General features: G+C 54.2%; 1 protein-coding gene across 4 annotated transcripts in view; it reads left to right on the forward strand.

Annotated features, from left to right (window-relative positions):
- The first annotated feature begins 11596 nt into the window (after nucleotides 1–11596).
- Nucleotides 11597–24121, forward strand: part of HDAC5 (histone deacetylase 5) — a 38279-nt gene continuing 25754 nt past the window's right edge. For 3 of the 4 annotated variants that reach the window (XM_019434798.2, XM_019434799.2, XM_019434801.2), the window contains exons 1-2: nucleotides 11597–11739; nucleotides 16991–17201. In XM_019434798.2, the coding sequence (XP_019290343.1) occupies nucleotides 17180–17201 (22 nt within the window). In that variant the 5' untranslated portion in view covers nucleotides 11597–11739; nucleotides 16991–17179. Of the gene's footprint in view, nucleotides 11740–16990; nucleotides 17202–23452; nucleotides 23611–24121 lie in introns of all 4 variants that reach the window. The other variant, XM_019434800.2, reaches the window with a different exon arrangement.

A 24121-nucleotide genomic window follows, 5' to 3' on the forward strand; every position in this document is an offset into this window, starting at 1 on the left:
AATCTTGGTTTGTATTTGACCCTGTTGCTAACTGGCTGTGTGACGGTTTGCGTTAAGTTACTTTTCTTCTCTGAAACTTAGCTGCCTCATCTATAGAAATGGGACAATATACCTTCCTTGCAAAGTTGCTGTGAGATTAACTGAATTAACGCATTGAAATGGCTAACTCCATGCCTGGCACGTTGGCAGGGACTCAACAATGTGGGTTCCCTTCCCCCCTACTTGAGTTGGCAAACATGTGCTGAGATTTGTTATGAGAACCACATGGTTTGAGTTTGTATCTATTTCAGCATGTTTGCAAATGCATTTTCCCCTAACTTGTATTTTTATTGTGCCAACAGTTGTATGTGAATCGGTGTGCTGATGTGTGCGTTTGTGTGTTTGTGTTTAGATTTTCCTTGGTATGGACATTGTGAGTCTCGCGTGGCCACGTTGGCAGTTGGGTGCTGTGTGAGCGTGTGTATGGAATGAAACGACTGTTGCGTGCTGCATAGTGGGTGGGGGTGCTGAGCGTCTGGGCTGGGGGAGGGCTGATCTGTTTGTGTGGTTTTGTGTGCGTGAAGGTTGTGCAGACCAGCGCTACTGATAGACCATTCTGTGTTGATGGAGGTGTTTTCTATCCACTCTGTGCGATGGAGTAGCCACTAGTAACCTGAGGCTTTGAGCACTTGGAATGTGGCTAGTGAAACTGAGGAACTGAAGTTTTTTGTATTTAATTTTAATTAATTTGAATGTAAATAGCCATGGGTAGACTAGACAGAAACCTCAAGACTTGTTCTCCACAGACCAAGTGGTGTGCAACCTCCTCCGTCTTATCCCAGAAACCCATCTATGGGGCACTGACCCCAGCAGGTAAGTGGACCCGCTGGAGCCCCGCCCCCGCGCGCGCGCGCGTGTGCGCCCGTGTGCGCGCCCGTGCGCGTGTGTGTGCGACAGTCTGAGTCGTACAGAGGGGGCTGCTGCAGCCTCCCCCCGCCCTCCAAGTCCCCAGGAGAGCAGTGAATCAGCCTGACAATGAGGTGAGTCATTCATGAACTGCTCGGCCGACCCAGCAGGCGGGAAGCAAACGTCAGCCAGCCTCCCAGCCCTACCCCCTACAACCCCCCAGTGGGATCGCTCAACCCCACGCACTGCAGATGTTGAAGAAACTGACGCGGGCGAATCAAGTCACCAAAGCTCATCTCCTCAGCCCCTCCCTCTGGTTTGCAATCCATTCATCCCCCAGCCCCTTTCTCCCGTCGGGTGGCGGGTGGCCTTATGAGTCATCTCAAGATCTACGCCCCCAATCCGACACCCACCTGCTCTAGCCTCTCCCAGTTGGTCTTCCTCCAAGGTTGGGGGAGGGGGAGGGGAAAGGAGGCTGGACCCCTGGTGGGGTGCCAGGGTCCGCCTTTGGAAGCCAGACTGACCCACTCAGAGCTGTGGGGGTGGGCAGGACTCTGGGCAGGCTGCAGCTGGCTGGATCTTGGAGAGCTGGCATCCAGCTTGCTTGGAGGAGCTTCAAGAGGAACAGGGGGTGGCAGGGAAGGAGTTCCCGAAGTGTGCTGCCTCGAGCACCTGTGGCTGGTGGGGGGAAGGGGGGGCAAGAGTATTCCTCTGGTTTCCAAGGAAGTCCTACATGGTGTCTCCCCAGTATCCCCAGTACCTGACAGTCTTCAATGCCTGGTAGCTTCTCTCCTCTGCATCCCCCCCCCCCCCCCCCCCCCCCCGCTTGTTCCCCCTGTCACCTATACACCGCCACTCCCACGTCAGCCTTCAGCCATCAGTCGTCTTCTCTTGTACTGAACCCCCTACCTGAGGCTTCTGACTTGGACAACGGGTCCCATGGTAGTGTCACTTACTGGGTCGGAAAATACTATCCAAAGCCTTAAAAATGTGTAGACCCTTTGACAAAACAACTCCACTTCTAAGAATTTATCCTAAGAAAATAATAATTGAAGGGCGCTTGGGTGGCTCTGTTGGTGAAGCGTGGGACCCTTGATTTCAGCTCTGTGCTGACAGTGAGAAGCCTGCTTGGGATTCTCTCTTTCTGCCTCTCTCTCTGTCCCTCCCCTGCTCACACTCTGTCTCTCCCAAAATAAATTTTAAAAACTTAAAAAAAAAAAAAAAAGAAATTGTGGCTTTATACAGGAGAAAAAACGATTTATTAAATGTTTAAAAAAGCAATTTGTGGGCACAGTCATGGGAATTAATTGTAAGTGGGTACTTATTGGGGTGATGACAATGTTTTAAAGCTGGATTTTTGTGATGGTTGTACAACGTGGTAAATTTACTAACAAATATTGACTTGTACACCGAACATGGGTAACTGTTATGTTATGCAAATTGTACTTAAAAGTGCTTAAAAACTCCTGATAAAAGCCATTTCCTGGGCTGTCTGCCATTAAGGTCAGTCTTCCAAGGGGATCTGGGGCGTGGATGCCAGATAAAATAAAGGACACCCACTTAAATTTGAATTTCAGATAAGGAATAATCTTTTAATATAAGTATAAAAATGAATAAGTTAAAAAGTTATGAACTTAATATAATAAGTATACAAAATTATTCTTTCTTTATCTGAAATTCAAATATAACTGGGCATCCTGTATGTATTTTTATTTGCTAATTCTGGCTACCCTCGCCTGGAGTCCTTGCTCCTGCAGGTTTCCTGGAGCAGGGAAACAGACTTGGGGGTGGATATCTGGGCTTGCACCGCCACCCATCCCCAGGGCAATTCTATAAAGCCTGGGAGTGTGAAATGGGGAGCTCAGGAGCCAGAAACAGCAAGGTGAGAGAGGGTGGGGAAGGAGTCATTTCCGGTGAGGAAGGTGAGTACCTTGCCCAGGGAATGGGAGTGGCCAGTAGCCTATCAACCACCTCAGAACCCTGGAGTGGTAACACCCGAGGTTGCAGGGGGAGGAGGGGCTTACCTGGAGCCTAGCCGGCCAGCCTTTCACACAAGTACTGGGTGTCAGGCCCCAACAACGCAGTGAGGAGGATGTTGTCCGTCTAAAACAGATTCGAAGAGTTTTAAGTACGTTTCCAAGTTCATGGCTAGGAAGTGGCCAACTGGGTCTTTATACTCCGTCTTTGGGGTGGAATCCAATGGTTAAAACAAGCAAGCTCTGGGTTCCACAAACCTGGGCAATAGCTGCACCCAGAATAGCCTTTGTTTTTACTTTATTTTATTTTTTTAAGTTTATTTATTTATTTTTAGAGAGAGAGCACGAGCAAGCGAGGGAGGGGCAGAGAGAGGGAGAGACATAATCCCAGCACTGTCCCTGCAGGCCAAGCAGGCTCCCTACTGTCAGATCACACATGACCTGAGCCAAGATCAAGTGAGATCATGACCTGAGTGATCATGACCTGAGTGAGATGACCTGAGCCAAGATCAAGACCCAGACGTTTAACCAACTGAGCTACCCAGGCGCCCCAGAATAGTCTTTGTTTTTAAACAAATGCCTAGCTTGTCGTAGGAGCCATGACGCTAGCTTTCCCCAGGCATGGCTGTTGCTGAGTGTGGAGACAGGGGTCTGGGCCAGGGAGGCATCTTCACTTACTGGGTTTGTGGCTTTTGGCAGGTTTGTTAAGTCTCTTGAACATCATCTTTTTTTTTTTTTTTTTTAGATAGAGAGCAGGTGAGAGTGAGAGAGACTCTTAAGCGGGCTCCACGCTCAGCATGGAGCCCGATGCGGGGCTTGATCCCAGGAGCCTTGGGATCATGCCCTGCACCGAAACCAAGAGTCGGATGCTCAACCAACTTAGCCACTCAGGCGCCCCTCCTGAACCTCATCTTAAAAGTGAGCTAATAACAATCACACCCACCTATGGGTCAGAGGATGACACCGAATGGTACAGGGAAAGTCTGTTGTCTGCTGCTCTGTCTGCCAGGCAGAATGGACGTGCCAGAGACCCTGCTGCTTAAGGATGATGGAATGTGCCTTCCAGACATATGAATCAAGGATTTCCTGCGGAGGTCCTGGGTCCTCAAGGAGTTTCCTGGAGAAAGATGACAGAGCTGTCTCCGCCCGTTTGGGGAAGACCCCCTCAAAGCTGGGGAGACCTCACCTGGTGCTGTACCCAGAGAGCCTGGGTTGTGCCCTGGCCTGCCACATACTGGTTGCTCAACCTCCCTGGTCCTCCTCTCCTTGTCTACAAGATGGAGTTCATAATATCGGCCTTGTAGAGTTGTGAGAACGAGAACATAGGAGACAAGGCCCTTCAAAAAGGAAGTCGCTCGACAAATATTTACAAAAAGGGGGGGCGAAACGTATGTCACCTGAAGACTGTTTGCTGGAGGGAAGGCAATTAGGCCGGGTTTTGAGTGGTGATAGTCCTTGCCCCTCCACATAGCATGTGAGTCCATGTCTTGTTCTCTTTTGTTTTATGACCTTTGGGCCAAGAGGGTCTTCCAGAATCAGAGGGTCCAAACCTCCAATCACAGAGGGGAAACTGAGGCTCAGAGAGAGCAGATGATGTGCGTGAGCTTCTAGGCCAACCTGACCTGTGTCTCCCGGACTCCCTCCTTCCCCACTGCTCCATCTTGTTTTCTGGGGCTCTGTTGTTTCCAAAGGATCATAAAGTTCTGAGAGGGCAGGCACATTTGCATACTCTGTTCCCTCCCAAACACCCATGCTCTGCCCAGAGAAGAGCTTCTGGAGGAACCTGCGGACATGTGGGATGTGACTGACCACAGCTGTCACTTCCAGTCTTGTGTTCATGTGGCCTCGACTCTTGAGCAGGCAGAGAGGAGCCCTGTATAGTCCAGGAAATCCCGGGCCTCATCTCCAGGTCCCAGCAGTGATGTGGGGGAGAGGATAGGCTTCCTTTTCAGCCATCCCCCTGGACCTCCTACTCTTCTTGCTGTTAGAGGGGTAAGAAGGTTCTGTGTGAACCGCTCCAGGCTCGTGGGGGAACCTGGGCTAAGAAGCATTGTCTTCTGTGCTAGGCCTTCTGGTCACCTGCTGTCCCTTAGCAGGTACCTACCTGGCTGCTGTGGGAGGCTCTTGGTAGATGTGACCAGAGGTCTGGCAGAGAAGCTGCTCTCTCCACCCCCCCCCTCTTTTTAAGTTTATTTATTTTGAGAGAGAGACAGAGAGACAGAGAGAGGCAGAGAGAGAATCCGAAGCAGGCTCTGTGCTGTGAGCACAGAGCCCGACACAGAACTTGATCTCACAAACCATGAGATCATGACCTGAGCAGAGATCAAGAGTCAAACGCTTAACCCACTGAGCCACCCAGGTGCCCCTCTGCTCGTTCTCTTTGTGTGTGTGTGTGTGTGTGTGTGTGTGTGTGTGTGTGTGTGTGTGAATGCACCATGACAAATTGTGGTACCTGCGCCCAGAGCAGTCTATTTTTTTTTTAACGTTTATTCATTTTTGAGAGGGGTTAGCGGCAGAAAGGGGAGACACAGGGTCTGAAGTGGACTCTGTGCTGACAGGAGAGAGCCCAATGCCAGGCTTGAACTCATGAACCACGAGATCATGACCTGAGCTGAAGTTGGACGATTGACCGAGCCACCCACGCGCCCCCAGAACAGTCTATTTTAAGCAAATTCATGGGGCCTGAGTGGCTCAGTCAGCTAAGTGTCTGACTCTTGATTTCGGCTCAGGTCATGATCTTGTGGTTTTGTGAGTTTGAGTCCCACGTCAGCCTCTGCGTGCTGACCATGCTGAGTCTGCTTGGGATTCTCCCTCTCTCGCTCTCTCTCTGCCCCTCACCCACTCACGCTGTCTTTGTCTCTCTCACAATAAATAAATAAGCTTAAAAAAAAAATACAACAAATTCATAACTTAATCTATGAGCCATGATGCTGGCTGGCTTTCCCCAGGCTTGGTCATTACTGAGTATAGAGACAGGGACCTGCTCCTGATCTCTGGTCCAGGAAGGCAGGAGCTGGGTGGCGTAGGAAGGGACACAAAGTGTTGAGGGCCAGGTAACACTCAAGTGAATGACTGAGGCTCTCACCTCCAGCCAGGCCTTCTTGGTTTTGGTTTTGTTTTTGTGAGCTACAACTGTAGAATTGTTGGCTCGCAGAGCTGGAAAAATCCTCGGAAGTTAGCCATCCAATCATACCATTTTACCGATGAGGAAACTGGCAGAGGAATGGCAGCTTGCCAGGCACCTGTCACTCTTCCCCCAAAACATCTCAGTCAAGATGACTCTTCCTGGATGCTGGCCTGAAAGCAGTTCCCTTCAGCCCTAAGCCCAGAGAAGAGGGCCCTAGGGGAGAGGAAGGAAGGGCAGGAAGAAGGAACTCCTTTTCCATCCTTCCTTCTCAACTTCACCTTGTTGGACCATCCAGAAAAGTCTCTAGCTGGAAGGAAGGGAATCCAGTCCAACCCTCTAATCCTACAGATACACAAGCAGAGGCCCAGAGAGAGGAAGGGACTTATTCAGGGTCACATAGAGAGACCTGAGCCAAACTCAGGCATCCTGGGGGCAGTTTTCATTATATTCTGCACAACTCAGTCCTCAGTGACGCCTTTGCTTTGTGCCTCAGGGCACATGAATTGTTTGCCCTGAAATAAACTCTTCTGCCCCTAGAACACATTGTAAACAGCCCAAGGGCAGGACTTAAAGCATCTCAGGGAATGAAGGTCCAGCCCAAACTTTGAAGTCCAGCTTTATGCTGGATGTGGTCACATCTGCCATCACATCTAATTTGGAATTCACAGAATGTCAGAACTGAAAGAGACCTTAGAGAACAGAAGTCCAAGTCCTGTTTCCCAGATAAGGACACGAAGGTCCAGAGGGAAAATGACTCATCCAACAACACACCGGGATAGAGCTGATCGTAGGACCCAGATTGTCTCACTTCCTGTCCTGTTTTCTTATTTTTTTGTGCAGTCCCCACAGTACCTTGCACTGTGTTAGCCTCATAACCTTTCAATATGCTCAATAAGTTCTTGCTGGATGGAATAGAAACAAGGTGCCTTATGTACAAATCACCCTTGGTAATTGACAAAAGACTTAAAGAATGTACCTTTCCTTTGATAAATATCTAGTAAATATCTATTGCTTGGGCTTATCAGCTCACTTTTCCCTTGTTCTATATTATTTTCTGCCAGAGGCTATATTTAGGCACAATTGGACTATTTCCACCCCAGGCACTCTTTGGAGGCCAGCAAGACCACTTAAGCGCTCCTCCACCATAGACTGGAACTGACCAGAGCCTCTGGAATCCTGTCTGTGGATCTGAGGATTTCTACTGCATAAGAAATTCTGGGTGAGAGTTTGGAAGTAAGGGTGCCCTGTCTGTTCCCCAGGAATGCTAACCTTATCTTTTTAAATTTGTATTAGTTTTTTTTAAATTTATTTTTAAGTAATCCCAACACCCAACATGGGGCTTGAACTCACAACCCTGAGATCAAAAGTCATCTGCTTTACTGACTGAGCAGCCGACCAGGTGCCCCTAGGCTATGCTAACTTTGGAGGGCCTAGGCCTGGGTGAGCCAGAGGGGTGTGGCAGCAGCGGGTGCTATCAGTTCAGGAGTGTCCACTGATCACGGAGGAAGCTTGTTCTGTCTCCTGGTCCAGGTACTGGCCAGGGGTTTCTCATGATTCCAAATGGGAGTTGCAACTCCCATAGCCCTTAGCAACGTTGTTCTCCATCCTTATTCTTCTCCCCTGATGCTTCTTCTTCTTTTTTTTTTAAATTTTTTTAACGTTTATTTATTTTTGAGACAGAGAGAGACAGAGCATAAACGGGGGAGGGTCAGAGAGAGGGAGACACAGAATCCGAAACAGGCTCCAGGCTGTCAGCACAGAGCCCGACGCGGGGCTCGAACTCACAGAGTGCAAGATCGTGACCTGAGCCGAAGTCGGCCGCTCAACCGACTGAGCCACCCAGGTGCCCCTGATGCTTCTTCTTAAAGTCCAGTAGCGCTGCCAACCTGTCAGGCTAATAGGTTAAATGTCCAGCTCTCCTCCAAGATTGATTTCCTTCCTACCAAGGGGCCAAATTCACTATTGGATCCCAGGGACAGAAGTTCCCTAATCATCTACTAGGTTCTATCTGCAGGCTCATTCTACATTGGGAAACTGAGGCAGCATTTGAGACAGACCCCTGATCCCTGTTTCCATGGTGAATGGTCTTAGCAAGGGCCTACTCTAGGGACTCATAACAAAAGACAGTTTTATTTTCTGTGAGGAACTCTAAGTTCCTTAAAGGCAGATTCGTTTCTGTATCCCCAGCACCTACCACAGGTACTCAAAAACATAATGTAGAGTGAGTGCAGGATTATTTAACCCCTGCTTACCTGAGAAGGGGAAATCTGAGGGCTCCTCGTGGTGAATTCTTATAACCCCTGGGGCATTTGGCCCCTGGGGAACCGAGGTGATAATCTCAGGGGCATCTGGAGGAGACACCTACAGTGCTGGGAGCCCAGCCCCTTCGGGCCTTGTCCCTTGTATTTGGGAGACAGACGGACCTGAGTGTGAATCCCAGTTCTTGCCTGCGTGAACTCTGTGACGTTGGGCGAGTCAGCTCAGCTTTGCTGCGCCTCAGTCCCCTCGTCTCTGGAATGGGAAGGGCCTAGCCAAGGTGCTCTGTGACAGTTATTGACATCTATGATCCCACATGGGGAGATTCTTTCCCGTGTTCTGAGATCTTGAGAGAAGAAATTCTAGAGTCTTCAGTATCCCGAGGCCTTGACTGAGTACCTGCTATGTGCAGGGTGCAGTGCTAGGTACTGGGAAAGCACAAAGAAATATGATCTTATCTCCTTTCTCAAGTGGCTTATACTCTTTTTGGGTAGGCAAAACATGCACTGGGAAAGCAAAATCCCAACCCAATCCAACCCAACCCAACCGCCCTAGAGACAACATAAGGTTGATCAAGAGTAACAGTAATTGGGTGGCACCATCTTTATGGGGTGGAGGCAAGAGGATCCCTGTCTTGGAGCGACAGGGGATGACCTGGGTCGGGGGGGGGGGGGTTGGTCTTTCTGCCTAGAGTCCATTGTCTAGTCAGAATGTGCTTCCTTTGGCTTAATTTTTTTTTTTTAATTTTTGTAACATTTATTGATTGAGAGATCGAGTGGGGGAGGGGAGTGAGAGGGGGAGACACAGAATCTGAAGCAGGCTTTGTGCTCTGAGCTGTCAGCACAGAGCCTGATGTGGGGCTCGAACTCACGGAGTGCAAGATCATGCCCTGAGCTGAAGTCCAACACTTAATGGACTGAGCCACCCCGGTGCCCCAATTTTTTTTATGTTTATTTACTTTGAGAGGGAGAGAGAGAATCCCAAGCAGGCTCCAAGCTGTCAGTGCAGAGCTCCATGTGGGGCTCAGTCTCATGAACCGTGAGATCGTGACCTGAGCAGAGATCAAGAATCTGATGGCTTAGCTGACTGAGCACCCAGCCACCCCAGCTTAATCTTTTAATACTCATTCATTTCACTCAACAAATATTCATTAAGTCTTTTTGTTGTTGTTCCAGGCACTGTGCTGAGAGGAAATGTAGGGTTTCTGCACTCAAGAAACTTACAGTTTAGGGGAAGACACGGACACTGAACCAATAATGCCATAAATAGGTGCATATTTGCAAGTTGCTATCAGGGTCAGTTAAAGCATATAGAACAAGGGGAATTAATTTAGCTTAAGAACCAAAGAAGGCCACTTTCAGGAAGTGATATTTTATTGAGTTCTATGGATGAGTAAGAGTTAGCCAGGCAAAGAGAAGAAGGGAGTGGAGCATTCCACAAATTAAAAAAAAAAAAAAAAAAAAAAAGCGTATGCAAAGGCCCTGAGGAGCAAGGGGCACACAGTTCAAGAACATAAGAAAAAGCCAGCTAAAGGAAGAAAGGTGAGGTGGGTAGGGACCAGATCATGTAGAAGCTTCTAGGCTGTTTGCTTTTTTCTCCAAGTATGAAGAAAGGGCTGGCTGCAGCAAAATCCCCTGGGGTACTTATAATATTTGTGGTCCCATCCCCACTGAAAAAGGTAATTTGTAGGTACCCCAAAGTTTGGAAACCACTTTTCTGGGCCAGATACAGATTTCAGTGACAAAAATGGAAAGGTTTTAAGCCCTCCCTCTATTAGATGTGTGTTCTGAAGGGGTCACCCTGGCTTTGGAAGAACACTGGGATGGAGGCAGGGAATGGACCTGTCATGGAGGCAGCTAGTATTTCAGGTGAGGTATGATTTGTTTTAGACCAAGGGGTGGGGTTAGAGATGGGTCAGAGTGGACTGATTCCTGAGACACTTTGTAGGAAGAACCTTTATCATTCATTACAGAAACATTTATTTCGGTCATTTACTTTTTCTGATTAAGCAAATCAGATATACAGAAAAACTTCAGCTATACAGAAAAAGATGAAGAAAGCAAAGGTAAATATTTAGGTATATATTATTTTAGGCTTTTTTATACGCATACGTATTCAGACATATGGATCTAGTTTGTCGTGTACAATAATGAAACAGTTCTGTAATGCTGGATCAATGATTTTCTTTTTTTTTTCTTTTTAAAAAATTTTTAACGTTTATTTATTATTGAGAGACAGAGAGACAGAGCATGAGCAGGGGAGGGGCAGAGAGAGGAGAAGACACAGAATCCGAAGCAGGCTCCAGGCCAGAGCTGTCAGCACAGAGCCCCACGGGGGGGGGGGGGGGGGGGGGGGGGGGGGGGTCGAACTCACAAACCAGGAGATCATGACCCGAGCCGAAGTCAGACGCCCAACCCACTGAGCCACCCAGGCATCCCCGGATGAATCATTTTCAAGAGAACAGTGTGTATCGTGTGCATCTTTCAGGTCAACATAGACGTGCATAATTTTTAATGGCTGGATGGTATGCTGCTTAGTGGGTGTATGCCTAGTTAGGTTGTTTCCAACTTTTCACATTATTATAAAGAACCTTCTTACCTCTGTACATATTTTTGAACGCAATTCCCATTTCCTCAGAAAAAACTTTTGTTAGTGAAATTACCGGTCACTGACAAACTGTCCAGGTTTAATTACACATACTCATAGAGTGTCCTAAGGGGAGTTGTAGAGGAGCAGGGCATCAAAGTCGGGAACCGGAAGTCTTCCTTTTGAAGGCCTTGAACTGTTACAGCCATACTCTGCCCTTTCTCAGTTTCTCCTTTCCCTGGCAAGGATGCAGTGTGGGCGGTGGGATCTGGCGGATTCGGGACCTGTGCCAGCCCTCCGCCTCCAGCCTAGCCCCCTAGGTGGGGTCTCGGCGGCTCTCCCAGTCGCCAGGAACCCATCTCCAGTTGCCCTCCCCCACCGCGGGAGGACGGGTCAGGGAGAAGCTTAGGCAGGCAGCGATTGCACCATCCACGGTTTGAAAAGGAAGTCGAGGGAGCGCAGGGAGGAAAGTCGAGCGTCCCAAAGGCCGGGGCCCAGGAGTCAGACCGGGTCCCCTGCAGCGCTCCTTCCACCCCTTCTCGCAGGGCTCGGATCCCTTGCCTTCCACCCCCTCCCCAGCCCAACCCTTTGCTGGGTGTCGGCCCTTTAAGAACCTATCCCGGTGGCGCTGCTGGCCCCGCCCGGCAGGGAGGGCCGAGAGGGAGGGGAGGAGTTGGTGGTGGCTGAAGCTAGGGTGTTGGGGGGGGGGGGGGGTCTGGGTCTATTTTTAGCTCTGGGTCGGGTCACGTGACGGGAGTGACGTCTCCGAATGTTGTTGTTGGTGGCGGCGGCGAGCGGAGCCGGAGGAGCCGCCGCAAAGATGGAGGAGCCGTCGAGGAGGCGCTGCCGCTGCTGCCGCCGCCGCTGCTGCCGCCGCCGCCCGCGAAGCCGGAGCTCGAGCCGCAGGGGGTGAGCCCGCCGAACCACCCCGGATCCCATCTCCCCCGGGTGCCCGCGACGCGAGGCGGCGCCCCCTCCTCCTGCCGTCGCTGCCCGCGGGCTCCCCGCGCGCGCGCCGAGCTCCGCGCCCCCCTTCCTTCCTCCCGGCTCCCGGTGCCCGGCGGCGCCCCCCGGGAGCATCGCCAGCCCGGGAGCCGGGCCTCGGGGTTATTGCGCGCGCCCCTCCCCGCCACTCCCGTGCAGGGGCGCGTTCCCTGCAGGTGAGGGAGGGGCCCGCCTCCCCGCGACCCGCACCCCCAAATGGCCCGGAGACCAGCCGGGGCTTCCTGATTTGCCCCTTCCCAGGCGGCGCATGTTGCGTTGCAGAGCGATTTGAGCCCTGCACCCGGATTCTATGCAGACCCCTCTACGCTGGACACTCCTTTCTTGGTACTCTGAGGTGAGGGGCGCTGCCCACCCCGCAGCGCTTCCACCCAGACCTAAGAACGCATCCTTGATTTTGTGTCCTTGACTTCCGTGCGTGAGGAGGGGGCCTGTGGGCCCACCTTACTTCTCTCTCCCATTATTCTCACCCCCTCCCCCGTGAGGCGTTATTGCGTTTGTTCCCACCCTCTCCACCGTCTGACACCCTGGGGCCAGAGAGAGATGAAAGCTACCCTCCTTCCTGTCTGGGGTGGATGCCCCCCGTTTTTAATCCTGGATCTGTATCTCATAGAGGCAGGGTCTGCTCTTGCCTTTTAACTTGAGGGAGGCTGCCTCCCTACCCCACCCTTCTCTGGGGCCCTGGGGAAGATGAGAACTGGCTGGGTGATAAGGAATTGATTTGGGAGTCTGGTTGTTGGGGGGAGAAGAGGGGAAGGTGGGGGTGCCTCATTTGGGGGAAGAGGTGACCATCTGATACCTCCACTGTTGGCCTTCTGAGATGAGGTGTGTCCCCAAAGAGGAAGAGTAGCTGCAGTTACTTTTGGGGGGGGGGTGCTCAAGAGACCCACCACCCTGACAGTGATCCCTGTGCTTCTGGGGCCTGGAATTAGTTTTGGCAATTTGGGGTGATGATGGTGATGATTGGGTTCACCTGAGAAGGGAGGATGATGCCAGATCTGAGGAACAAAAGGAGGCAGGGGATGGGAGATCCAGGAGGCTTGGCCAGAGGGACTCCTGGCCAGACTGCCCTGCAGGACTGGAGCTGGAGACTGGGTCTTGCCCCGGGCCTCTTCAGGTTCCGAGGACTTAGGCAGAAAGGATCCTCAGTCCGAGTTCAGGTGCGAGGGCCCCGGAGTCTGTGCTGGCTGTTGAGATGCTGGGCTGGGCTGGGCTGGGCTGGGCTGGGCTGGGGCTGGTGGGTGAGCCATGTTGGGGGCTGCCTGCTTCTTCCTTCCAGTCTTCTCTCCTTCCTAAAACACAAAGCTTGGGACATCTTGGTTTGCCCCCTGCCCCTTTTGAATCGTCTCTTTGCTCTGTCTCCCCTTGGACTTAAATGTGGACTCTGTCTTGATAAGGCAGGCGGAGGTCTTTCTGAGTTAGAGGGGTGGGCCCCCAGTATCCCCACTCTGTCCTGTATATGCATGTCAGGGGCCAGAGAGACAGAGATCAGGTGTAAGTTACTTGGGGGGCAAGGCTGGAGGACAGGTTAACTCTGTGCCAGCCTTCCCTTCCTCCCCAGTATATCCTCCCCAGTAGCTGGACCTAGTAATGGAGGTGGGGGGCAGCGGTATCACATGCCCCACCCACTCCAAGTAGCAGCAGAGACAAAGGTTTGCTTTCCTTTCCCTAGGGGTGGCATCTTAGCTATGTGTTTAGAAATGGGGCCTGGGGATGGGGGGTGGTGTAGTTTGTGTTTCTGCCTAAGGGGGAGGGGGATCAGCTATAGGAGCTGGGGGGAGTGCAGTCGGTGCCGAAATACCAGCTGCTCTTTAATAATTAATTCTTCCTACTCACATCCCTTTGAGGAGGGATGTCTGGAACACGGCATCAGGCTCAGCCAGCCTGCTAGAGGACGCACTCCTGTTGGGGGGGGGTGGGGGAGAGACTGCGAGGGGGGGCGGTTCTTGGCATTTTTGGAGCACTGTCGCTTGCTCATGAATGAAAACCTGATGCAGCCCATGAGGGGGCCTATTGTAGTCGACTTTGGCTAATTAAACTTTCTCTGCCTTTCTTCTCCCCTACCCCACCTCACCCCAGCCCCCGCCTCAGCCCTTTCTTGAATGAGGACCCTGTCTGGTAGTGCTGGGGAGGGGGGTATCGGTCTGCCTGAGGTTTTAGGGCAAACAGACCCGGTCTTCTGCCCTCTGCCTCCACCTCCTCCCTCCCTCCCCTCTCATTCCCCCCCCCCCCCTTTTTTTTTCTAGAAATAGCAGCCTCCTCCATCTGGCTTGTGCAGATGCCTGGAGCTGCGTCTGAGCAGACAAACAGAAATGGGCCGATTGCAAAAATGAATTTGTCAGCCTGGTGCCTTTTTTCCTTTCCTGTTCTCTCCCCCTTCCCTTAGTTCGGGGCCTAGAGATCCAAGTCAGCCACCCCTCCTGGCTCTGATAATCCTGGGCTTCTGGTGGCCCAGCTTGGGGGAGGCACAAGGTGGAGGGAGCTCTTGGAGGCTGGGGAAAGTGATCTGCTAGGGCCACAGTCAGCAGGGGTCAAGATCATAGGTCTTTTGTGCCCGTGGGATGGGATGTCTGGGCTTGCAGCTTTCTGATGAGGTCTTTGCAACTGATCTCAGATTCTGGGTAATCTCAGGTTCACAGGGTTTGGTTCAGACAGCTCCACCCAACTGTCTGTGACCTGGGGAGGGGACCCCAGGCTGCAGTGCTCAGGACCTGGGAGAAGGAATTCCCCAGGAATTCTGAGGGAGTTGTTTGAGGGACAGATCCCTGCAGGGCAGCCCTGTGAACTTGTGGCCTTGGGGTCATTACATTGTTCCATGCCTCCCTTATTTGTCTGCCCTTCTCCTCCCACCCTCTGCCAGAGTTTTTATTACTCATGAATGGGGTGGGGGAGTCTTTGCCCTACCTCCCCTGGTCTAGCCATGAGCTTGTGGGGTGAGGCGGGGGCCGGTTTCCCTCATTCCACGCCCTGCCATCCTGGCTGGAGGTGGGAGGTGGGTTTGGATCCTGGAGTGGGACAGAGGTCTCACTACAAGAGAGAGTTGATGGGTTGGAGACTGGGCTCTGGGGGTCTGCCTGCTGATGATGTCACGGAAGCCAGGCTGCTCACTGGTCAGGCATCAAAGTGTTCTGTTACCCAGAAGTGACACCTCTGTCAGTCCCTCACTGCTCACCGAGACCCTCGTATAACTATAGCCAACAGTGGAGTTTTTGCAGCAGAGGAAGGACCAAAGAGCCAGGTTTTAACCATTCCCCTGTCCTTTTTCCCTTTCATGCCCCACCCCAGACAAGAATCTTTGCCTGTCCAGATCAGGCAGTGAACTCTGCTTTGTTTCCCAGGGAGGCCCCTGTTCACTCAGGAGGCTTGTCAGAGGGATGGGGGCGGGGGCGGGGGGGGGGGGGACTCAAAGTTGATCTTAACTTAGGTTTTGTACCGTTGAGGTCCTGCCCCTTCTGAGTGTGCCCTGCTATGGAGGTGCCGAGATGGGCTGGGCCACTCGGGCTGCTGGGAATCGTGGGAATTTCTTAACGTGTGTTCCCCAGCCCACGGGAAAGGGTGTGAACAGGACTGGGCGCCAGCCCTGGGGTGGGCACGGGCTGAGCTGCCTGCCCACGCGGGCCCAGCCAGGGCACCAACAGCCCCACCTGCTACATTCCTGAGCTTGGCCTGAGCCCTGTGCAGCCTCTTTTGTCCTTGCCCCACATCTGTGCCTGCTGGGAACAATTCAACCCCTTTACTCTGCCTCATCCTAACTCCCCATCTGAGTGCACCTTTCCCCAGCTATAGAGTGCAAACCTTGTGGATGAAAGCAGGGGACAGCAGGCTTAGGAAGACTTGAGGTCTTCTGTGTGTGTGTGTGTGTGTGTGTTTCCTGTGTCCGGGCCATGCCTGACTCCCTGGCTACTGGCTCCAAATGGACCCCACTCCTGGAATCCTTGATGACAGTGCAGGGCTTACTGAGAATTAATCCTGCCAGGAGGTGGGGCTGTCCAGGGGGGAGAGCTGGTTGCTTGTCCCTGGCTGGGGAACCAGGTGAGGGCTTAAACATATACCTCCTTTCAGCCTCACTGGATCACTCAGCTACCTAGTTTTCACTGGGTATTGGAAGACCTGCCTTCATTTGGATCAGATGAATGAGATCATGTCTGGGGTGGATCATGGGCTGTTTAGGGATGGGCCCCGGTGGGTGCCTGTGTAGCGTCTGAGGCTTGAAGAGTACCTGTGGGGCTGGAGGGGAGGGGGGCGAGTTGCTGAAGGAGTGAGGCCAGGTTGGAAAACTCACGGTCCTGTAATACTGGGCTATCCTCCATTATTGTATTGGTCTGGGCATACCTGTTATTGGGGTCTTTGGTGCCTTGGTACAAACTGGAAAGAAGGTGTCCCTTATTCTGGGTGGTCTCAGCCTGGCTGACTCATTGCTTGGCAGGCAGAGAACAGGTTGGTCTTCAGACCTCCTTGCACAGGGAGGTTGTACAACCTGTACAACACACGCAAAGCCCTGGGTTTGGGCCCTGGACCCTAGTCCGGGGAGTGCTAGATGTGGGGTGCGTGTGTCTGCTTTTCCAAATCCCTGGAAACAGCATGGGTTATGGGTAGAAGAGGCGGCTACCCTCTTTCCTGGACCTGTTGTTGAATGGGGGAGACCAAGACAGAAACCCTTCACGATTCCAGAGTCGGGTGACACGAGGATCAGAGAGGAGGGAGAAAGTGACTGCGTTCCGATCCCAGCTCCGGCTTCTGGGGCTGGGGTACCAGTTTCTCCCGTAACTTTTGCCAGAGACTCCAGATCAGCCTGCCTCGCCCCACTGCCGTAGACGGTTCAAAGCCTCCCTGCACTTTTTTCCTTTCGTGTACGCCCAGTCCCACATCAGGGACCCGAGCGAACGAGTCTGTAAGGTCTCCGCACCTGGTAGTGGACACTGTCACCTGAAAAGGAGTTTGGGCGTGGCTTCTGTAGCCATTTCCCTTTCCTCGAGTGCTGGCAGCCTCACCAGTTAGAGAAGAAGCGAGGGTCTGGCTGTTTTTGCTGATTTCCTCTGGGCCCCTGGGGCAGATGTCCCTCCTTCTCTTCCCCAGGTGTAAACTCACAAGCCCTGAGGTCTCCTTCAACTCTCATTCCTGAGTTGGGGGCCTCTAACCCTGCTCCGTCTCTCCCTAGGGATGCCGTTCTGAGTGCCTGACTGCCTCGCCCCGAAGGATGGCCTCTGATGGGCATTAGAGGCACAGCTGCCCCGGGCTCCTGTCCCGTCCGTCTGTCTGTTTTCGTCTGTCTCTCTTGACATCACCGCAGCTCCACCCCCTCCCGTCCCAGCCCCCAACGCCAGCTTCCTGTGGGCCCAGAGCCGGCATGAACTCTCCCACCGAGTCGGGTAAGAGCTGGGAGGCCAGAGAAGGGCACCCTGGGGTGGTTTTGGCTAAATGAGCTTGTGTGAGTTTCCAGCCAAGGCCAGCTGACCTTTGGGGTCTGAGCTGTAAAGGAACAAGGGGGGTCAGGAATGGAGAAACCTTTGGAGAAAAAGACCAAGGCAAACCTGAAGTTATTGACCATGGGGTAGAGCTGGAAATTGATGAGCTGACAGTACAGCCTGGCCCTGGGAGGACATGGGTCCAACTCTGTCCCCATGCTTACCTTCTCAACTAGGGAGCCTCCAGTCCCCCTTCTGCCCTGCCCTGTTTGCCAAGACAGGCAGGCCTGAGAAGGGGACATGTATCTCTGAATGTCTCTGGGCCATCTGAGGATGATACTGGAAGATTTCCTACAGCAGCCGAATGCAGCTTCCTTTTTTGTGGTGGTGTTTCTCCTCCTGGTGGAGAGTTTCCCTGTGTTCCATGTTTTTTTCTTAGTGGAGGTTCGCAGGGCCTTTGGCCTTAGCCTTTGCTGGGATGTGTGGTACCGGGATGGAGGGGTGCAGTGATGTGTTGGTAGAGGAGTCTTGGCTTTCTCCTTAGAGTCTGGGTACCCCCTCTCTTCTTGGGCCCTGGACATGGTGGGTTCCTAATTTGGGGTCTTTGGCCCTGCAATTTCCTAGTCCCCTTTGCTCCTAGGAGGCTGCCTAGTACTGCCAGAAATAGTCTATGGGTGAGTCTCCAGGCAGATTTATGGATGGGTGGGTCTGGGTGTATGCCCATGAGGATGTGTCCAAGTGGCCCGAGCTGGACCCTCAGGAGTTTCACAGGAGGGTCATGGGTCAGTGTGGTCAGAGTAATAACTACCTTCTTTCCCTGGCTGTCTCCTTCGGCACAGTCTTAGAGGGTCAGAGTCCATCATGTTCCATTTTACCCGCCCCCCCCACCCCAGCCCAGCCTGTCCCCCACATCTTTTTCCGTAGGGGTAGAGGGATATTTCCCCATCTTGTAGAGGCAAGAGAACTAGGGCCTAGAGATGAAAACCCATTTGCAGGATGGAAGCAGCATCAGGATCCAAGGCTTCTCCCATCTCATTGCTGATCATGGATTTGCTGGACCTGATGCTTTCTTAAAAAAATTTTTTTTTATTATGTTTATTTTGTTTATTTGTTTCTGAGAGAGAGAGAGAGAGAGAGAGAGCGTGAGCGTGAGCGCACACAAGCGGGGAAGAGGCAGAGAGAGAGAGAGGGAGACACAGAGTCCAAAGGAGCCTCTAGGCTCTGAGCTCTCAGCACGGAGCCCGATGAGGGGCTTGAACCCATGAATCGTGAGATCATGACCTGAGCCAAGGTTGGGTGCTCAACCTACTGAGCCACCCAGGCACCCCTAAAAAGATGGTTTTTTTAATGTTTATTTTTGAGAGAGAGACATAGTACAAGTGGGGGAGGGGCAGAGAGAGAGGGAGACAGAATCCGAAGCAGGCTCCAGGCTCTGAGCTGTCTGCACAGACCCTGATGCGGGACTCGAACTCACAAACCGTGAGATCATGACCTGAGCCGAAGTTGGATGCTTAACCAGCTGAGCCACCCAGGCGCCCTGGACCTGATGCTTTCTGTTGTGGGGACCCAGTGCTGGCGCTCTGTGGCAGAGGTCCTGACCAGGGTCCTGGGGGTTCTGTAGACTCAGGGAAGCTGGCAGCTGGGGGGATTGTTTGGCTTTGCGCCGTTTGTTTTGGTCAAGGTTGTGCCCCTTCCCCTTTCCGGCATGACATACTCAGGGCATGGGCCGCTGGCAGAGTAGGGCCCCGGCTGGTGAGGGCTGTACTCCTAAGACTCCCCACATCAGCTTTGCCTGCTGAGCCCCCTCCTGCAGGGTTTTTGTTTCCCCTTTGGAGCCTCTAGTCTCTGTCTTTGCCTTCAGTCAACCTGTGGGGGCTGTGGCGGGAGTTAGACGTGGAGAGGTCTGGGTGACTCTCGTGCTGGGGGAGGCTCTGACTTCCTGCTTCCTCCTCTGAGGCGGGGCTGGCCAAGGGAAGGGAGAGGCCTGGTGGGTTCTCCGCAGTCCCGGGCCCACCTCAGCTGGGCCCTGCTGCGGCATGGTCGCTTGTGCCCTGGTCGCTTGTGCCCAGCAGCAGGGCCCAGCTGCTCCTTTCCTCTGAGCTACTGTGCTGACCTATCTAGGCGCCACCTGCAGTCACACTGAGCCTGGGTCAAACCCTTGGTCAAGGGAACAGAAACTGCCCAGAGGCATCTGGCTGTGGCTTGGGAAGGACATTTCCCGGCTTTGGGATTTTATTCCCTTACGGCGAAAGGCTAAAAAACATCACCCTTGGCTAGATGCGGTCACTAGGTTGCCTTGCCAGATGCTGGTGGCCCAGGTTCCCCTGGTAGCTGGTTCTGCCAGGGCTGGTAGGAGTGTGGTGGTAGATGGAGGTGTCCACCAGCGAGGGAGGCAGGCAGCCTGGGAGTGGCTGCTGAGCCTGGCCAGGAGGGGCCTCTGGGGCCTGGAGAGCTGGCCTCACCTCCTGGCTGGTTTTCCAGATCCCCCCAGCAGGGGGAGATGCTGTCTTCTCACGTTTGGGAAGGAGTTAGAGGAGGAGGGGGCCAAGAGACTGGGAACCACATTTCAGGACTGTGGAGAGGCCTCAGAGCTGGGGATCGTCGCCCGGAGGCTCTTCCCGTCCAGTTTTCCTGGGGCTCCGGGGCTGCCTCTCCTTGCGGAGGCAGAGCTGCTCTGGGGCGGGGGGGGGGGGGGGGGGGGGATGGCTGGCCTCCACACAGCTCTTCCTTTTTGAGGGGCCCCCGCGTCTCCTGTTCCCAGGGCTCAGAGTGGTATCTGGGCTGGGGCTCCTGGTGCCTGTGCCTCGCACGGGCCTGGAAAGCACGTGCCTTTGGCTCCGCAGAAGTAAAATGAAACTGTAGCTGGGCGGGTGGGTGTCCACTTGGCCCGTGGACACTCTGAAGGGAGCCCCAGAAAGAGCGTGGGGCCCTGGGGCTGGGGACAGAGGTAGGAATGATGAGAACGGGTAGTGCCCGGGACCTGGGTGCCCTGGCCCCTGAGCACCCCTCTCCCTCTCCTGAATCCCCGAAGACTCCCTCCTCTCTCCTTAGGGCACAGAACAGCACTGTTCCTTGGTTCCCTCCACTCTCTCAGGGTGGGAGCTTTCCTATTTGGCCAGTGCTTGCTGAGTATCCCCAGCGTGCCCAACCCTGAGCTCAGCCTACGGAGGGGACACAGAAGGAAAATAGAAGATGGTCCATCCCTGCCCTCCTAACAAACGAGTTAGTGGGAGAGAGTCTCCTGGGTGAGGGGCGGCAGGCAGAGGGAGCAGTTTGCTTCTGGGGCTCACCCCTCCTCCCCCGGGGGTAGGAGCTGATTGACTTACCTCTGGGCTGGGCTGAATGCCAGCATTTGACCTGATTTGCCTCTTTTGCCATCTTGGGAGTACAGGCAGAGGCCATTGATGGGGCCGCCTGCTTCCCTGAGGAGGCCACTCCCTGGTGTCTGGCTTCTCTTCGAGCCAAAGGGGGCTCAAGGATCGAGGCTTTCTTTATTTTTCTGGAACTGGTCGTTTCTGCTCCCCTCAGTGGGGTTGAAGGACTGACAGAACCTGCCGCCTGTCTGGGCTCAAACAGGCCAGGTTGGAGGAGATGCCCTGGCACCTGGGACCTGGGACCGAGGCCTGCGCTGGTCCCTGCCCCGTCCTCTGTGCTGTTGCCCAGAAGGGAGGGCAAGAGTGAGGCCCGCCGTGGGAGCCAGTCTGGATGGCGGCAGGGCCCCAGGAGGAGGCGGCCAGGTTCCTTATCCCCAGCGTGGGAGGGGAGACAAGCTTCATGACAACACCTGCCTGGCCAGCACCTCCCAACACACTCCACACTTTCTCTCCTTCCCTTTCCCAGGAAGGAGGGAGGGAAGGCAGCTGCCCCCTCCGGGTGACCAGAGAAACTGGGGCATGGGTGTGGGGTGGAGCCAGGAACCTCAGCGTCCTGCCTCCCAGCCTTGGGCCCAGGCTCTGCCTCTGACGCCCCCCCCCCCCCCCCCCCATCAGGGGAGGCAGGCACCCAGCCCCGAGAAGGAGAAAGTGGGTCAGTATGGGCGTGGGCCTGGGGTCTGGGAAGTGGACTCTCTACTTAGATGCCCCCTGGCACACCTGTGCTTACTGTAGATTGGGATCTGCTCCGCCCTCCTCTTCCCTGCTTCATGAGTCGAAAGGGATTGAAGGCTCAGATGGGATGGCAGGGTCAACCCTGAGGGGATGTGAAAGCTGCCAAAGTAGGTGTTCACGTTTTTCCGGGACTTGGTTTCAAATGGGAGGCTTCAGCCAGCACCTAGCGTGGAACCTGGCACACGGCAGCTCTGTCTGGTGCCATGGGGCTGACGGGCTCCAGCATGATGGGGGCTCAAAGGGCAGGAGAAAGCTGGAGGGCAGGCAGGCCTGATGTCCCCAGGGCCGCAGGGCACCTGGTACCCTCCCTCGATCCAGGGTGCTCCTGAGCCAGCCCTCGGGTTTTCACTGTGCACGAGTAAGATTTGCTTTCTTCTCTTAGGTCAGGGCGCTACCCCAACCTTTTGTGCCCAGGAAATGGGAGCCTGGAGGAACTCAAGGAGCCAGCAATGGCCTCTTCCCCTCCTCTAGATTTGGAAGGTTAGGAGGCCTGAGGCCGGCCTCTGAGGGAGGGAATGAGATCATTGTGGTCTGGAGGGGATGGTGCCAGCTGCCAATGGCGTTCACGCACCCTAGGCTTGGTGGGTGCTCTGTGAGGTTTGTGGGATGACACATGGGGGGGGCTGGATGCCTGGAGACAGGGAAATGAACCACGAGGAGAGGGGCTATAGAGTGGGAAACGTTGAGGGTTGGACATGAGGAAGACCTTATCGCATCACCTGAATCTCAGAAGGAGAAAAGCCACTTGTTCTCACCCCAGGCCTCGTCTCCAGCTCCCCTGGAGGATTCTGGGAAGTGCGTTGAGGATTGTCTGGTTGTCTGACGCTTTGCTTCCCACTTCGTGCTGTTACAGGAAGTCCTAACAGTGCTGGGAACTGCCCCGAGCCCCAGGCTGTGGCCACCTCTGGTTGCCCAGTCTCCTGGGTGCTCCTATCTTTCCCATGCAAGGAGTTCTCTTTCCTTATGTTTCTGGCTGCTCCAGGTTCTGGGGGCTCTGCTTTTGAGGACCTCCTTTCCTCCAGAACAGGGCTCCCCGACCATATTCTCCCGTGCCTGGGGCAGGCAGAGAGAGCCAGGACAGGGCTAGCCAGCCCTTCTGGTTGCTCCCAGCGTGGGTGGGTGGAGTCCTGAGCTGGGAGGGGCTCCTGCCCCTGGCTCTCTGGGCTGCCTTGAGTCTCCTGCCCATCCCCTCACTGAGGGGACTTTGGGTCTTTGCTTCCCTTCCTCTTTAGAGAGTCTGGTTGGCCAGGATGAGGTTGGGGCAGGAGGTGGTGAATGAGGTCCCCAGACCCACCCTGAGATGTCTGCCAACGCCAAACCCCTGCGGGGAGCACTGCCGCATCACCATTTTTTTAGAGTCTGCCTCGGCAGAGAAGCTGAAGCTCCAGATCTTTGTTCGGGTCCTGTTTCCCGCCCTCCACCCCAGTGTCTGTCTTATTGTGTAAGATCAGCTCGTCTAGCGCCTGGGAAAGCCCATTTCTGCCACCTCCCTGTCTATATGGTCCCCCACCTGAGGGCAGGAGGCCCCTCTGCTGTCATCCCTGCTTGGCAGAAGCTGGCTAGAATACCGGGCTGCAGGAGCCACGGCTACCATGTCCTTGGTTGGCCAGCTCCTTCAGGGCTCCTGACAGGAGGGTGAGGTCATCCAGTCCAGGGAGAGGACAGGTGTCCCTGGCTCTGTGCCTGGAGTTGGGGGCAAGGAGGGGCCAGGAGGGGGCTCCAAAATAGCAACCGTGACATCAGGAAGGGGGAGGGGGACCGAGACCCAGGAATAACCAGGCTATTAAAAGGCTCCAGTGAGGTCAGGGGGCCAAGTGGGATCTCTGTACCAGTGGGAGGTATAACCCGAGGAGAAGGGACGAGCCAGCAGTGAGCAGGGTAGGCGGGTGTCACAGGTCCTCGTGTGCACTAGCCCTAGGTCCCAGTAAGGCCCCAGGAGCATGGGCTGCCGTGCCAGGCCTGGAGCCGGTCAGGAAGGGCTGGATCCTGGCAGCCTCTGGAGTCTTCTTAGAGGGGCTCTGTCCTCACGTGTCTTCCTCCCTGGGTACTGGGGGTCATCGTACCTGTGAATGGAAACCCTGGGGCAGCTTCATGTGTTCCTTTGTGTAGGAGGCAGTGGGCTGTGGTGGTTAGCACTCAGACTGGAGCCTCAGACATCCCGGCCTTACCATTTAAGCAGCTGTATGACCTAGAGTGAGTGACTTCATCTCTGCCTCAGTTTCCCCATCTGCACCTATCTCCTGAGGTCATCGTGCAGAGTAAACGAGGTGATGTATGTGCTGCCGTTAGCATCGCACCTGGTACATAGCCAGGGAGGAGCTCCGTGTGCCCAGAGTGGGCAGGTGCCCCCGCCCCCCACCCCGCCCCCCCCACCCGCTCCCTTCCATGGATGCCGCAAGGCCTATCGAGGAACTCTCCCTGCCCCCTGGAAGGAAGTGGAGCAGCCCATGGAGGCGACACCCCTAGTGGGTAGGAGGGAGCTGCCATTTAGCTGCTGCTCAGGGGTCTCCCTGCTGGTTGAGGGGGTGGGGAGGCACCTTCCAGCTCCGAGGGAGGGCGGAAGTTAAATCAACTCCCATCTGGCTGTTAGAAGGACTCCAGGGAAGATGTGAGGTTAGGCCAGGTGGCCCTGTCTGCCACCCTCTCCCAGACCCTTCTGGTTTCTTTACCTGCTCTGATGGCGAGAGGGAACATAGAGATGGAATCTGGCTTTTTGGTCTCCAGCCCCTCGCCTGCCAAGAATAGTGCCAGAGCGGCTCCTGAACACATGGGTCCTCT

The sequence above is a fragment of the Panthera pardus genome, unplaced genomic scaffold (genome assembly GCF_024362965.1).
Source record: "Panthera pardus isolate Hobbes unplaced genomic scaffold, ASM2436296v1 HiC_scaffold_3, whole genome shotgun sequence".
Classification (NCBI taxonomy): domain Eukaryota; kingdom Metazoa; phylum Chordata; class Mammalia; order Carnivora; family Felidae; genus Panthera; species Panthera pardus.